Here is a 14,683-nt window from a genome sequence, read left to right on the forward strand (position 1 = left end):
TTTTTTTTTTTTTTTTTTTTAAGTATAGGATATAAATGTTCGGGTAGAGAAATATGAGAGGCTGGCTGTACCCCGAGACCTGGGAACTGGGCAGAGTTTAAGACAACAAATCTTCTTTACTTATTCAACTGACCTCCCAATTGTGGGATGCACATAAAAGGCTCCCACAGCCACCAAATCTCAAACATCAGACACCTTACAATCTCGTGTTGGCTTTTGTCATCTTCCTTTCTAAATGGCTGCTGATTTATTTCCCAGAGCTTGGTTACTCCATGTGTGAGTAAAGAACCTTCCCCATAGTATTTGTTCAATATTTATCAAAGAATAGAACCTGAAAATTTTGTTTTCATAGAGAAAATTTGGAGCCAGTCTATAAAATAGTGATTTTTCTAAAACTATTCATCAGGGTTGAATCAAGTGGCAGAGTTGTAGCTTAAACAAATGTGTTAGTTCTTTCGCTATAATGCGTGTTTTCTCATTTTAGGCAACAGAAGCAGCAATATACGAACCAACTTGCCAAAGAAACAGATAAGTACATTAAAGAGTTTGGATCTCTACCCACCACCCCCAGTGACCAGGTATGAAGCTTTAAGACACACTGTTGATGTATTGAATGTGAAAGAAATCAAATGTATTGTAGGATCTTTGAACTGTTGTGCTAAGAAGGAAATTAGGGGGAAAAAAATCAATTTGAGATTAGTTCACAGAACACAAGACTATATTTAATTGCCCAGGTAGTATCCTTTGGTTCAGTAAAGCAAAAATTATTTCCATGCACTTGCCCTGATCCATAATTAAGTAAGTGCTCAGAAAATGCTTCCTGAGTAATTGTTTCCTGGCCTTCCAGGACTGACTTCATATAACATGCACGCTCATTCAAGATGTGAGGTTTCCTAGGGGCACATGTATTTATTACCCTGCTTATTACTTAGTGGAAGTTATTAGGTGAGTCAAAGGTTTTATTTTCATTTTTTAAAAAAATACTTTAACGTAAAATCATGGTCCAGTTTTTAGGATGAGAACTTGAGGTGAGAAATCCAACATTATGGGCCTTTTGCCTCAAGGTAAAATAAGCACAGTATTTGAACATACTGTCAAATTGTTCAAAATGTTATTGAGTTCATCAGTAAGGCCCTGTAATAGGAGAGTGAGTGAAATTTTCAGAATTAAATAAAGAGCCAGCTACTGGCAAAACAACTTTTGCAAATTCTATAGAGCTTCACAGCTTGATTCTGGTAGGTTTCTTTCCCCCCGCTTTTCTCTAGCGTCAAAGGAAAATACAGAAGGATCGCTTAGTGGCGGAATTCACCACATCACTGACAAACTTTCAGAAGGCGCAGAGACAGGCTGCTGAGAGAGAGAAAGAGTTTGTCGCTCGAGTAAGAGCCAGTTCCAGAGTGTCTGTAAGTATTTAAAGCAGCACTGTAAAAAGAACGTGGTACCCTCCAAGGGCCCCGTGAAGAGCTATACGGCATGTCTCTTGAGTCCTAAAGACCTGTGAATATCTTGGAAATGGGTTTTTGAATACTTATTTTCAGGTGTTTCTAATCAGTTTTTAAGAAGGATGATCATTATGTATTATTGTGGTTATTCTGTCAATGTTGTGGAACAAAAGATTATGTAAAAATATAGAAATGTTTTGTCAGAAAAGATTAGAGTCAAATCCTAACTTGAGCCTGAGGCTGTTACTTTGTATTCGTGCTAGTGTAGAGAGCACTTTAATCTTGCATTATGTGAAGATGATATAAATGAACAGTGAATATATTGTATGAATATTTAAAACGAATGTACACCTGGAGAAAATAAAGGATAAGTTAGAGTGGAATCTTGACTTAATCTAATTTTAAATCTCCCTAGAAACTATCACAGGTTGTTTCGTTGTTCCTTAATATAGAGGTTCCAAGACTACATTATGTTTTAATCAAATAATATTTGTTATTTGGCCCTTGAGAATATTTAATGAATTCCTTCTTTGTCAGCTTAGGATATAATTTTTTTTATTACTTGAAATAATTGACCTAAAATACTAGAACAAGAACTTTTCTCTCTTTTTTCTTACACCTGCACTCCAGTGTGTACATAAATCAGTTTAGATTATTATAAAGTAAAATGTGAGTGTTGTGTGTTTTTCCTTTGCATCTTCTCAATCCATTCTGTTACTAAATTATTCAGGGTGGTTTTCCTGAGGAGAGCTCAAAAGAAAGGAATCTCGTGTCCTGGGAAAGGTAAGAAGTATAAAACATTATACAGATCAAAAGATAATTTTTCAAATCCGTTTTTTACATCACAATCCCTGGGCAGAATTAAAGCTTTCAGTATATTATATCATGACATAATTATAGATAAATTATATCTATTTATAAATAGAAAACAATAAGTTTGAAAATTTTTCAGTCATTATTATAAAATATATAAAAATATTCCAGTATAGCAATAATACTCTTTAATTATACAAATAAATATTATTGACTTAATTACTATTTGATACAGATTATTCTCATATGTGAAGTTTAAATCAACCAAGAAGTACTCACTTGCCAAATATAATAGTTTGCAATAATTAAATAACTCTAAACATAACATCATTGAAATGAAGCATGAATAAAATTTGGTTAACATTTCTGTTACATTTTTTGAATTTAAGTGAGCAGTTCTATGACTTTGAAGAAAAAATATTCTATTCAATAAATATTTCTTAAATAAAAAGGAAGCCTCATTGTTTTCATACCGATTTTTCTTTTTTACGTATTCTTTTCTTTTTAATAGCCAAACTCAACCTCAGGTGCAGGTGCAGGATGAAGAAATTACAGAGGATGACCTCCGCCTTATTCAGGAGAGAGAGTCTTCTATTAGGCAACTTGAAGTAAGCTTTACATTGCAGAATTGGATTGCTGCTCTGTTCTTAGTGAGTTTGTCCTCAGGATGCTTAGATGATGCTGGGAGAGAGGTCAAGAAAGAAAACTAAATAAATATATCAATTTGATGGCATATTTCATATAAATTAGAGTCATTCTGTTAAAAAAAAAAAGTAATTTCTTTAGAATTTGTGCAAGGATGAGAAAATATACTTCCCTCTACTCCAACCTTTTTTTTTTTTTTAATTCTGTTAAGTCATCTCAAGCCACCTGAGCATTGAGAAAATTATCAGTCTAGAGATAAAGGTCTGTTCAGAGAGTCTAGATAGCTTCCACAGCACATGATACACATCACACCTGCGTGAATAAGACTTTTTCCAAGGGCTTTAAAAGTGTTTCATTTCTCTTTAGTGTGTGTAGGATATCAGAGAGGTCTAAAAGGTTTAGTAGCCTTAGTTTTTAGGGAACCTACCTGTTCCCTAGAAAGCGGGCTAATATTAGCTAACAATAGCTACCATTTATTGAGGGCTTCATGCACCAAGCACTATGTGATCAATTCTTTATGTTAATTGTCTTATTTAGTTCTCATAAAAGCTCTGTGAAGTAATTAACTGTGTCATTATCATTGCCCTTCTACAGATAGGGAAACTAAGGCACAGGATGAATATGTAAATTGCCCCACCTTTCCTGAATAAAGTATTTAAACTTGACTTTCTAATCAAGCAAAATAATAGTTATATATTGAAGAAAATTAAATCTATAACTTATTTATCCATCACTCTTCCATTGCATATTCAGATTTATTAATGTGAGGCTTTGAATTTACATCTAATGTTTTATTCTTTTAAAGTGTCAAATTGACATATACATTTTTACTAGAAATACAATAAGAATATTTTTTACTTTTTTGAGGAAATACTGTTCATGATAACAAAACCAATCAGATTGCATGACATAAATTCAGTAACCCACAACCCTTCTCTATTGTATAGTCCTTCATTTCCACTCTGAATCACTTGATATTTTTAACATCACAGACTTATTTTAGAGAACTGAGATTCAGAGTCTACTTACTTGGGATTGCCTAGAGTAAAATAGTTTTCTGATATTCCCCAAATATATGTTATTAGGTCCAGATGCATGCTTACCTAGGTATGAGCAGTGGTTTGTGTTTTTTAAAATTTTCTTCTTTTGTGGATTGGGGACTGAATTTCTGATTACAATAATATGCATTTTTTTCCTCTTAGGCTGATATTATGGATATTAATGAAATATTTAAAGATTTGGGAATGATGATTCATGAGCAAGGAGATGTAATAGGTAAGCCCTACTCATTAGAGGCAGAAGGAAGCTACATGCAGTTTACCTGTGGTAACTTCTCAAGCCAGGGTAGCTCCTTCCTCTCTCTCTTTCAGTCCTCCTGAAATCAAAAGTATAGTGTCTGTAATAGACAAAGCATCACGCTTGGCATTATCTAAAACAGATCTCGTTTTTGGCTCCTACTGGTGGAAATGACCAGCTTCATTTATTTAAGAAGTTCCAAATTTAATCAGGGTCTACTGCTGCTGAGATCATGGAAGGTAACATTTAACATCATTCTAGCTTATTTCCAGGATCTCTGGTTTCTGTCTTATCCCAATTTAATTCTTATCACACCAAGGACTTTGGGGAAAACATCTGTTCATAATTGTGCACACTATCTTGTCTTTTAAAGTAGAGGGAATAAGAAGCCATTTACCTGAACATTAATTCTTATAGCTTTTTTAGTACATTAATTTAGTTGTATTACTTAGATATTGAGAATTCTTTTTGAAAAATTCTTTAAAAAAAATCAGTGACTAAGACTTTCCTTTAAGTAATTCATTTAAGGTGTAGCTGTCAACATTGATCAGGATTCTGATCATCTTTATCATTTTGATATATGAAAATATCTGTGGGTATGCTAAGCATATATTTAATACATTTTCTGAATTTGGTTCAGTTGAAATGCTTGGACCTATAGTTTAATATAATTATTATTTGTCCATTCTTACCCTCCTCTGTAGCCCCAGTAGATCACAGGGTAAATTTTCAAAAGCCATTCATTCATCCAATAAATATTTATTGAATGCCTACTATATCCAGGCATAAATCTAGGCCTTGAGGATCCAGCTGAAATTAAACAACAGATAAAAGATCTTATAATCTAACTGGAAGAGAGAGACAATTAAAACAGAAAGAAAAGTAAGTAGATGGTGATAAGTGTTACGGGGAAAATAAGGCCAGGTCGGGGGTAGGACTGCAGGAGGTGGGGGGAATGTGCTGCTTTTCTGGGGGAGTCAGGTAAGGCCTCACTGATAGGTGACATTTTAGTGAAGACTTCACGGAAGTAAGGGAGCAGAGAAGAGAACGTGTTCCAGGCAGAGGGAACCGCAGGTGCAAAGGCCTTCAGGCAGAAGCACGCCTGACATCTTGGGCCAATGGAGTGAGCAAGAGGAGGATGGAGACGATGTCAGAAGTCACAGGAGACCAGATCACATAGGCCCCTGAGCCATCGTGAGGACTGTTTTTGTATTAATGGAGGGGAAGCCACAGCAGGATTTGAGCAGAGGAGCGTTATCATTTCACTTAGGTGAGCAGACTGCAAAAGGACAAGACCAAAAACAAAACACTTAAAAGCCTATTGCAGGAATCCACGTGAGCAGCTGTGTTGTCTTGGATCAGTACGGAAGCAGTGAAGTGGTGAGAAGCAGTGGGATTCTGGATATTTTTTAAATGTAGAGCCAAAAAGATCTACTGACTATCCGGATATGGATGTGAGAGAGTAAATTCAAGGATGACTGTAAGGTTTTGGCCTGGCTCACAAAAATCTTGGCGGTGCTGTTTTCTGAGATGTGGAAATCTGTCACTGGAGCTGGTTTGGATGGCTATAAATCAGTGATTTTTGGATCTGTTACGATTCAGGGGCCAGGTGTCACCCGGGTAAAGGTTTGATAGGCATTGGTACAGAGAAGATGGGGTAAAGGGGAGACGTCTGGCCTGGGGGTATAAATCTGGGCGTTATCTGTACATAGATGGTATTTAAAGCCACGAGATTAGGTGAGATCTCTTAGGAGATAAGTGTAGATAGAGAAGAGGGGTGTCTGAGGACTTGTAAATATTTAGGGCGTGGTCGGCAAACTACATCCATTCGTTTATGCGTTACCTACAACAGGTTTTGTACAACAGAGGCATAGTTGAGTATTTATGACAGAAACCATATGAATGAGCTGCAAAGCTTCAAGTATTTATTATCTGAGACAAAGTAAAAGTTTGTTGATCCCTGATTTAGAGCCTAGAGAGCCGAGGAGGAATGAACAAAACTGACCAAGAAAGAGTAGCTAGTGATACAGAAGAAAACCACGTGAATGTATAGTTTTAGAATGGGGGGGAGAAAGCGTTTCAAGAGCGACGGCAGGTCAGCTCTCTCAAATGCTGCTATTTGCCTAGGTAAACTGAGGCTTTCGAATTGATTGCTGAATTTAACAATGTGTAGGGCATAGGTGACCTCAGATGAGAGCTGTGCTGGTGAAATAGCGCAGGTGGAAGCATGATGAAGCAGGCTCAGAAGACGCTTGGAGGAGAGCGACTGGAGATAGCAAGTGGAGACAAGTCTTTCTAGGAGTCAAGTGAGGTCATAGCTGCCAGTGGGCGTGGCATAAATGAGGGGTTTGGGGGTTGTTTGTGTGTTTTTAAGATGGCAGCAATAGGATTGATGGGAAAGAAGTGTTGATAGTGAGAGGGAGGAAATTGCCGGCCTGAAGCCTTTGAGCTAGGCAACAAAGAATGGGATAAAGTACACGCATGGGGAGGTTGGGGAGGCTGGCTCTCGCTGAGCGTGGACAGGTCCTCCCTAACCACGGGAGAGGAGTCCGAGCGCAGAGACTGTTGCATGTGGTGGTGGGTAGGGTCAAAGGAGATTGTGGAAGTGTCTTCTGGTTGTTCCTATTGTCTCAGTGATCTAGAAGTAACGTCACTGGTGGAGAATGACAACGCGTGACGAGGCATGAGAAGTTAGGGGAGAGAGGAGGAAGTGTGGCTTAGTGTTGCAGGAATTGGGGAGATGAGGCAGGCGTGCTGTGCAGTCAAGAATTTAAAGTGAAATAAGTCATCACGGCGATTCTTTTTTGCACCCATTTTCAGCTGCATGGGACAGGTTGGGGTTTTGTCACCTAACTGTGACCATAGTAGGAGGGAAGAGGGCTGAGGTTAAATGCAAGAAACCAGTGACAGATGATTGTGTATATGGAGTCTAGGCTAGGGAAGAGGAAAGTGAGGACATGAAGTATGTGAGGGGTAGTGAAAAAGTGGTAGGATCACTAAAGCTGGGGTCTTAGAAGGTGAGAACTCTAAAGGTAGCAGATGGTAATCAGAGAGTGACACCTGGAACGGAGACGATAGAGAAGCTGCAGTCATTGGTAATGACAGGTTTGGGGTGTGACCATGGATGTGGGTGGCTCGGAAAGCGCCACAGGCAAAGTCTTTGAAAAACATGTATTGAAACAATTGAGAGGCCTGGGTATTAGAGGCTCAGCAATTGGATTTTTTTTTTTTTTAATGTTTATTGGCTACATACTCTTTGATTGCCACCTATTCATAGAGCAGCAATTGGATATTGAAATCACCAAAATGTGGGATAGTAGAAGCATTGAAAAGAACATCAGTGACTCAGGGGCTAAAATATTCAAGGAATGAGAAGAAGAGACATCTGTGGATATCTGCAGCAAGGAGGGTTGAATGAGTTGGACAGCATTAGCTCTAAAACTGAAAGTCGGCAGGGAGGAGGAGGAAACAGTGGTCACCCATCCTACAGACTGACACCTGTTCCACCCCCAGGCCAGAGAAGGCAGGGGGAGGAAAATGTCACCACTTGAGAAGGCTCTGGGGACCCTCAGGGAGCCTAGGTTTCAGCACAGAAGGAGGTTGATGAGGGCCACCCAGCAGATGACGGTTTTCAGTTCCCTATATTTACCCTAAACCAAAGTTCAGGTGCTTGCTTGCTGCTGAGTTGGCCATCACAGAATGCAGGTACTGGTGACGGTACTTTTGGGGGTTACCAGGTAGAACTGGAGGGCACTATCATGAAGATAATCAAGTTTCTTTCCTTCAAATTCTTCAGTATTGTTTGGATCACCTGAGAAGTAGTATCACTAAAAAAAAAAAAAAAATTCAGCCTTACCCACACACTATTAATATTAACCTTTGAATAGTGAACATGTTTAATCTTACCTTGAATAAAATCTGGTGATTGATACAGCTCTGTTACTAGAGCATCAGCACCCGTTTTGTGTGTATGTTTTATTTTAAAGATAGCATAGAAGCCAACGTGGAAAATGCTGAGGTGCACGTCCAGCAAGCAAACCAGCAGCTGTCAAGGGCGGCAGACTATCAGGTAATATTAACTGTGCTAAATTGTCTTATAAGTCAGACTTTTAAACGTGTGTGTGTGTGTGTGTGTGTGTGTGTGTGTAAAATCAGGTTTAAAGTGGCTGGAGATGTTAAAATTCAAAATGCCATGGAAGACAGGCTAGAAATATGCCAGTCAGTTCAAACTACGTGTATGTAGCCTGTCTGTTTTCACGTTTGAACCAGTGTTGTGCCCACAGGGATGGGAAGTTTAGAGTCTTGAGGGGAGCAGTACACAACTCCAGTCTTTTCTGACAACTTCTGGTCTCCGGTGTCATTTTGACATTTCAACCCAGAAACCTCTTTGATAGCGATTTCCCTCTGTTTCTTGCTGTTCCCTTCTACCTTTCTTTTTTGTCAATGATACTATGGACTAAAGAGGCAAAGATCCTTGTCCCAGAAAGATCTCTTCAGGTCCTGTGGAAATTATATTAGCTTAGAGTGAGTGTTCTTGACCAGTGGGTATTCTGTCAGCATTCAGCAGACTCTTCACCACGAATGAACTGACTTCTTAAGTGAATCAGGTTAGTATAGGGAATCCATAGGTATGAGTCAAATATAAATATATATAAAGGACTACAAATATTAGCACCATGAACTATTAATATATCACTTAATATGTAGATCTTTGACGTTTAACAAAGATAAGCCCAGGCTCTTTGGGAACCCCGAAATACCACCCTAGCATTTGATTTCCCTTTTAAAACTTCATTTTTTTTTGTTGATGTAGTTGTTCATAATTATTTTCTCAGAAACTTATTACCTTCTTATAAAATTTCTAAGATATTATCACCATCCTAGGTATTTTTTAATTGCTTTTCGCTTTTCTCATTGATCTTAGAAGTTCCCTTTAGTTTCAATTTCATTTTTTTCACTGGACAAATCAGTGCATATAGAGGATGCTGAGTTATACAACCAGTTGTGCTCACCGACAGAGTAACTCATGTTTACTGTCTTTGTGCATGAGATTCAGATGTGCAGCTCAGGATAGCTAATGTAACCATGTCCTAGAATGTAGGTGTCATTCATGAATAGTTGAACACACACACATACACACACACACACACACACACACACACACAGAGTAATCTGTAAATACCAACAGTTATAGCTGCTCAGAGTGTTTAGCAGGATTCGTCAGTGACGGGGATTCCATGTAATTTCGTTTTCCTTTTGGACTTCAGGGGGATATAGATATATCCCCAAGTTTTACTCTTCCTTGTGGAAGGGAAGGCCTAGGAACACATCTTCCCAAGTTGTACCTCCAGAGCAAGAGCTGCCCCCATCCTTAATCCCACAGGCCCTGGAGGGATGAGGAAAGAGCCATGCAACACAAGGGCTGGAAAGAGAGCAGCTTCCCAATAGTCCCACTTGGCAGCCTTGATATTAAACTTATGCCTCTGCAAAATATGGTGCAGTGCTTCTAAATAGTTTGGATGGACCATGAACATGAAGGTGGAAGATGCTTTCATCACCATGGCACCCCAGGACCTCACCACCGCACGCTGGAGAGGGTGCCCCAGGAAAAACGATACTCTAGGGGAACAGCTCTCATTGTTGATGAAGGCACATTACACATGGGTCTGCGGTAACCAGGTGGAATCTGGGGAAAATACATGGGCATGATGAGATTGAAACTTGAACTGTGTTTAATATATGCAGAGTATATTCTGTTGAAAAATTAGATGGCCATTTGGAATACTGAAAAGTATAAGTTTTCAGGATAATTTCAGAGTCAGGAACATATTCTTTTTGTAAATTTTATGCTACTTCTAGTTGACACAAAGTAAATTACAAATTTTTCTACTTTGTAAGAAAAAGGATTCCTGCATGTAGCTGTGAGATATACAAGCCATTGGAGAAATATAGAAAGCTACAGCTGGGCCAGGAATAAGTAACGGAGCAAAACTCAACATTTATATTTTAAATGACAGTATTAGAATTTTTTTTAGCTCTTTGTGTTTTATGGTTTATTTGAATGTTGAGAGATTTTGAATGCAGTTTCCATTCATATTCAAGGATGGGAATGATTTGGGAAATTAATAAGTCTACTTTAAGAAACATTGCCAACCATTTTTCACAGAACTAGAACAAAAAATTTCACAATTTGTATGGAAACACAAAAGACCCCGAATAGCCAAAGCAATCTTGAGAACAAAAAACGGAGCTGGAGGAATCAGGCTCCCTGACTTCAGACTATACTACAAAGCTACAGTAATCAAGACAGTATGGTACTGGCACAAAAACAGAAAGATCAATGGAACAGGATAGAAAGCCCAGAGATAAACCCACGCACATATGATAAAGGAGGCAGGAATGTACAGTGGAGAAAGGACAGCCTCTTCAGTAAGTGGTGCTGTGAAAACTGGACAGGTACATGTAAAAGTATGAGATTAGATCACTCCCTAACACCATACACAAAAATAAGCTCAAAATGGATTAAAGACCTAAATGTAAGGCCAGAAACTATCAAACTCTTAGAGGAAAACATAGGCAGAACACTCTATGACATAAATCACAGCAAGATCCTTCTTGACCCATCTCCTAGAGTAATGGAGATAAAAACAAAAATAAACAAATGGGACCTAATGAAACTTCAAAGCTTTTGCACAGCAAAGGAAACCATAAACAAGACCAAAAGACAGCCCTCAGAATGGGAGAAAATATTTGCAAATGAATCAACTGACAAAGGATTAATCTCTAAAATTTACAGGCAGCTCATGCAGCTCAATAACAAAAAAATAAACAACCCAATCCAAAAATGGGCAGAAGACCTAAATAGACATTTCTCCAAAGAAGATATACAGACTGCCAACAAACACATGAAAGAATGCTCAACATCATTAATCATTAGAGAAATGCAAATCAAAACTACAATGAGATATCATCTCACACCAGTCAGAATGGCCATCATCAAAAAATCTAGAAATAATGCTGGAGAGGGTGTGGAGAAAAGGAAACACTCTTGCACTCCTGGTGGGAATGTGAATTGGTACAGCCACTCTGGAGAACAGTATGGAGGTTCCTTAAAAAACTACAAATAGAACTACCATATGACCCAGCAATCCCACTACTGGGCATATACCCTGAGGAAACCAGAATTCAGAAAGAGTCATGTACCAAAATGTTCATTGCAGCTCTATTTACAATAGCCCGGAAATGGAAACAACCTAAGTGCCCATCATCGGATGAATGGATAAAGAAGATGTGGCACATACATACAGTGGAATATTGCTCAGCCATAAAAAGAAACGAAATTGAGCTATTTGTAATGAGGTGGATAGACCTAGAGTATGTCATACAGAGTGAAGTAAGAAAGAGAAAGACAAATACCGTATACTAACACATATATATGGAATTTAAGGGAAAAAAACTGTCACAAAGAACCTAGGGGTAAGACAGGAATAAAGACACAGACCTACTAGAGAACTGGACTTGAGGATATGGGGAGGGGGAAGGGTGAGCTGTGACAAAGCGAAAGAGAGGCATGGACTACACTATCAAACGTAAGGTAGATAGCTAGTGGGAAGCAGCCGCATAGCACAGGGAGATCAGCTCCGTGCTTTGTGACTGCCTGGAGGGGTGGGATAGGGAGGGTGGGAGGGAGAGAGACGCAAGAGGGAAGAGATATGGGAACATATGTATATGTATAACTGATTCACTTTGTTAGAAAGCAGAAACCATGCTTTACAATGCTTTTCACCATTGTAAAGCAATTATACCCCAATAAAGATGTTAAAAAAAAAAAAAAATGTAGCTCACAGCCCAAGCACAGTGTGATCAGTAGACAAGTCATCAGTGGAAAGGGACCCTCCTCTTTTTGATAATCACTAGCAGTATGACCATGGGGCAAGATATTCTCCCTTTCTCTTTCTCCATTTCCTAATTATAAAAAGAAGAGACAAACTACTGTCTAAAGTTTCTCCTGGTTAAAATTCTATGAGGTTTGGATAAAGGGAATAGAGAGTAGGTGTCTGGATGAGAAGGGAAGTTTTCTTGCCACTTTAAAGAAGGGACTCATTTATTCTACCTTTCGTCAGCTTTGAGTGAGGCCAGCCCCTAAATCCCCAACCATGTGGCCCTCTCTACCCCAGGAGCCTCCTAGAAGGCCTCTGGCCTGGCCTGATGCCTAGGAACCAGGCATCAGGCCAGCAGGAACACGTACAACCAAAACCTCTCCCCATCCACCCTCTTTCCTTAAAGGACTGGTGAAAGCAGATGAATCTGTGCCAGTCCTGTACTAACTCAGCTTGGCCTGGGGAGCTAATTTTGCTGATAAATAAATTAGGGTAAACCATTAGGGTAATTAAGTCTTCTTCCTGTCTTTCGTGACGAAATTGAAAGAGGTGAGTTCTAAGTTCTCCTCTAGTTGGAAAATTCTGCTTTCAAAGACCAATATTTACCTTCTGCTTTTTTTTATCTTCCTTTAAGCTGTTTTTTGTTTTCACACATAGGTAAACTCTGTTGCTCAAGTTATTCATTTTTATTTCTCTGTATCGTTTTTAAAGCCCAACCACACATCTAGAAAAAGTACCAACAGAAGGTGAATAATTACCCCCTGAATTATACCATTAATTCAAGAAGAATATTTTTTGAAAGCATAGGGCTATATGTATTGAAAAGCAAAAAAATATAGCCCAAAATGAGGGCAATAAATTACTGTTGATTTTACTCTAGAAATGAACCAAATAATCTTCACTTGCTATAGAGGTGCTCCACTACATCTGTAAACGTGTTTTTGTTTTTTCGCATCTGCAGCGCAAATCCAGGAAAACCCTGTGCATCATCATTTTTATCCTTGTTATCGGAATTGTAATTATCGGTCTCATCATATGGGGAGTGAAAGGCTAATATTATAAAGGAGCACACTATTGCACTACATTATGTAAATTATGTAGGAAGATTCCTTTAATCATGGTAGGTTTTTTTTATTGTTATTATTTTAAAGCTGTTGCTTAAAGGATGGTTCCCATACTTTGTTATTTTTATTTGGGGGGAAGTTTTCTTTGGATTAAATCTGATATTTTCTAATACTGAAAGTTTTTTTAAATATCACTGCTGGCATAGCTTCAAGCTTTTCGACCTAGTAACTGTTAGTTTTTTGCCCACATTGCGTATGCCTTTCGTTTATAATTTATTTATCCTGTTGACTTAGTTTTTGGAATTAGTAAATTCAAAGGTGTGTGTGTGTTCTGTGTGCACCTCTCTGTCACAGTGTAACATGCACCCACATTTGTGTTACTTCAATTACATATCTTAAATTTAATTTTGATTTGGGCCAGCAGAGGAAGTATTGTCAATAACTTTAAAAATTAACATATATGTTTGTGTTTGGAGTTTTGTTTTTATCTAGTTCACAGCAACACAAATTGTCTATTTAACTTTTACTGTTATTTTTCTCTTAAGACCCTTGTTTATTCTGAATGAAATCAGTGAATAACTTCCTAGTATATCTCTTACTCCTGATGTGTATATAGTAAGCATTTGCTGTAGATTGGCTAGTAAATACTAAGGATAGATTGTTTTTATATAGGTTCTGTTTAAGTTTCACGTTCGTTTGCAGGGGATTGTGTGGTCACTATAAATGTTTAATGTGATTTGGAGGAAGAGTATGACAGATCAATACCTACTGTGTTAGAATTCTAAAGATCCCAATTTGTATTTGCCTGTGTATTTCCACAGCTGTTATGATGGAAAATTAATTACCTTCTCTTATGTCCTATAGAATAATAAAGATTACTTTTGGGAAGTAACTTTCCCACAGTTACCGTTTTTGAGCACCTAACACTTAAAATTCTGTTTCCCTTCATACCATTTTGTACCATCCTTCATTAGAAAGGGAATTGGATGTTCGCCACTTAACTCACTTGCCTTTTTTAATCAATGTTGTTTTAATGCACTAATCTGAATACTGTAAAGAAGATTATCTTAGTTTATAGTTTGTATTTTATAATGTTCTTATATAGCAGTTTGATAGTGAAGGCAATGTTTTACATGGCAAGCTATGAGACTTCAAATGGGAACAAATAAAATATTAAGTAACTAAGTAAATTGTATCTTTGCAACCAAAATAAAGATGATTTTAAAAAGTGTCTGGATAGTTTTATTTCAGGAGGACTCTGCTTCTGTGGGACTTGATACTTACCTCACACTTTCACCACTGCAATCTCAACAGAGGAGATGTAACCACATGGCCACCATTCTGCATCTTGCTGGAGTACTGGTGTACTCAAAAGTTTTTATTTTGGCAATCTTAAAACGTTTTGCCGCTAATAGGTAGAAGCTGCTTTGCTTGTCATCAAAACTCAGTTTTTTCCACAAAAGAGTAGTCTTTATTAGAAAAAATAAAATGAAAAACAATACAGTAGCCAATTTTTTAAAGTTCTTAACAAAGTTTTTCTTTA

At 37.9% G+C, this 14,683-nt stretch overlaps 1 protein-coding gene across 1 annotated transcript in view; it reads left to right on the forward strand.

The window, feature by feature from the left end:
• STX7 (syntaxin 7) overlaps nucleotides 1–14,367 on the forward strand; it is a 49,763-nt gene extending 35,396 nt beyond the window's left edge. Inside the window, exons 4-10 of the mRNA XM_007456534.1 lie at nucleotides 485–578; nucleotides 1,266–1,403; nucleotides 2,173–2,225; nucleotides 2,767–2,863; nucleotides 4,103–4,175; nucleotides 8,183–8,265; nucleotides 13,038–14,367. Coding sequence (XP_007456596.1) covers nucleotides 485–578; nucleotides 1,266–1,403; nucleotides 2,173–2,225; nucleotides 2,767–2,863; nucleotides 4,103–4,175; nucleotides 8,183–8,265; nucleotides 13,038–13,130 — 631 coding nt within the window. The 3' untranslated portion in view covers nucleotides 13,131–14,367. The remainder of the gene's footprint in view (nucleotides 1–484; nucleotides 579–1,265; nucleotides 1,404–2,172; nucleotides 2,226–2,766; nucleotides 2,864–4,102; nucleotides 4,176–8,182; nucleotides 8,266–13,037) is intronic.
• Nucleotides 14,368–14,683: the final 316 nt, after the last annotated feature.

This window comes from Lipotes vexillifer, unplaced genomic scaffold (assembly GCF_000442215.2).
Source record: "Lipotes vexillifer unplaced genomic scaffold, Lipotes_vexillifer_v1.1 scaffold438, whole genome shotgun sequence".
Classification (NCBI taxonomy): Eukaryota; Metazoa; Chordata; class Mammalia; order Artiodactyla; family Lipotidae; genus Lipotes; species Lipotes vexillifer.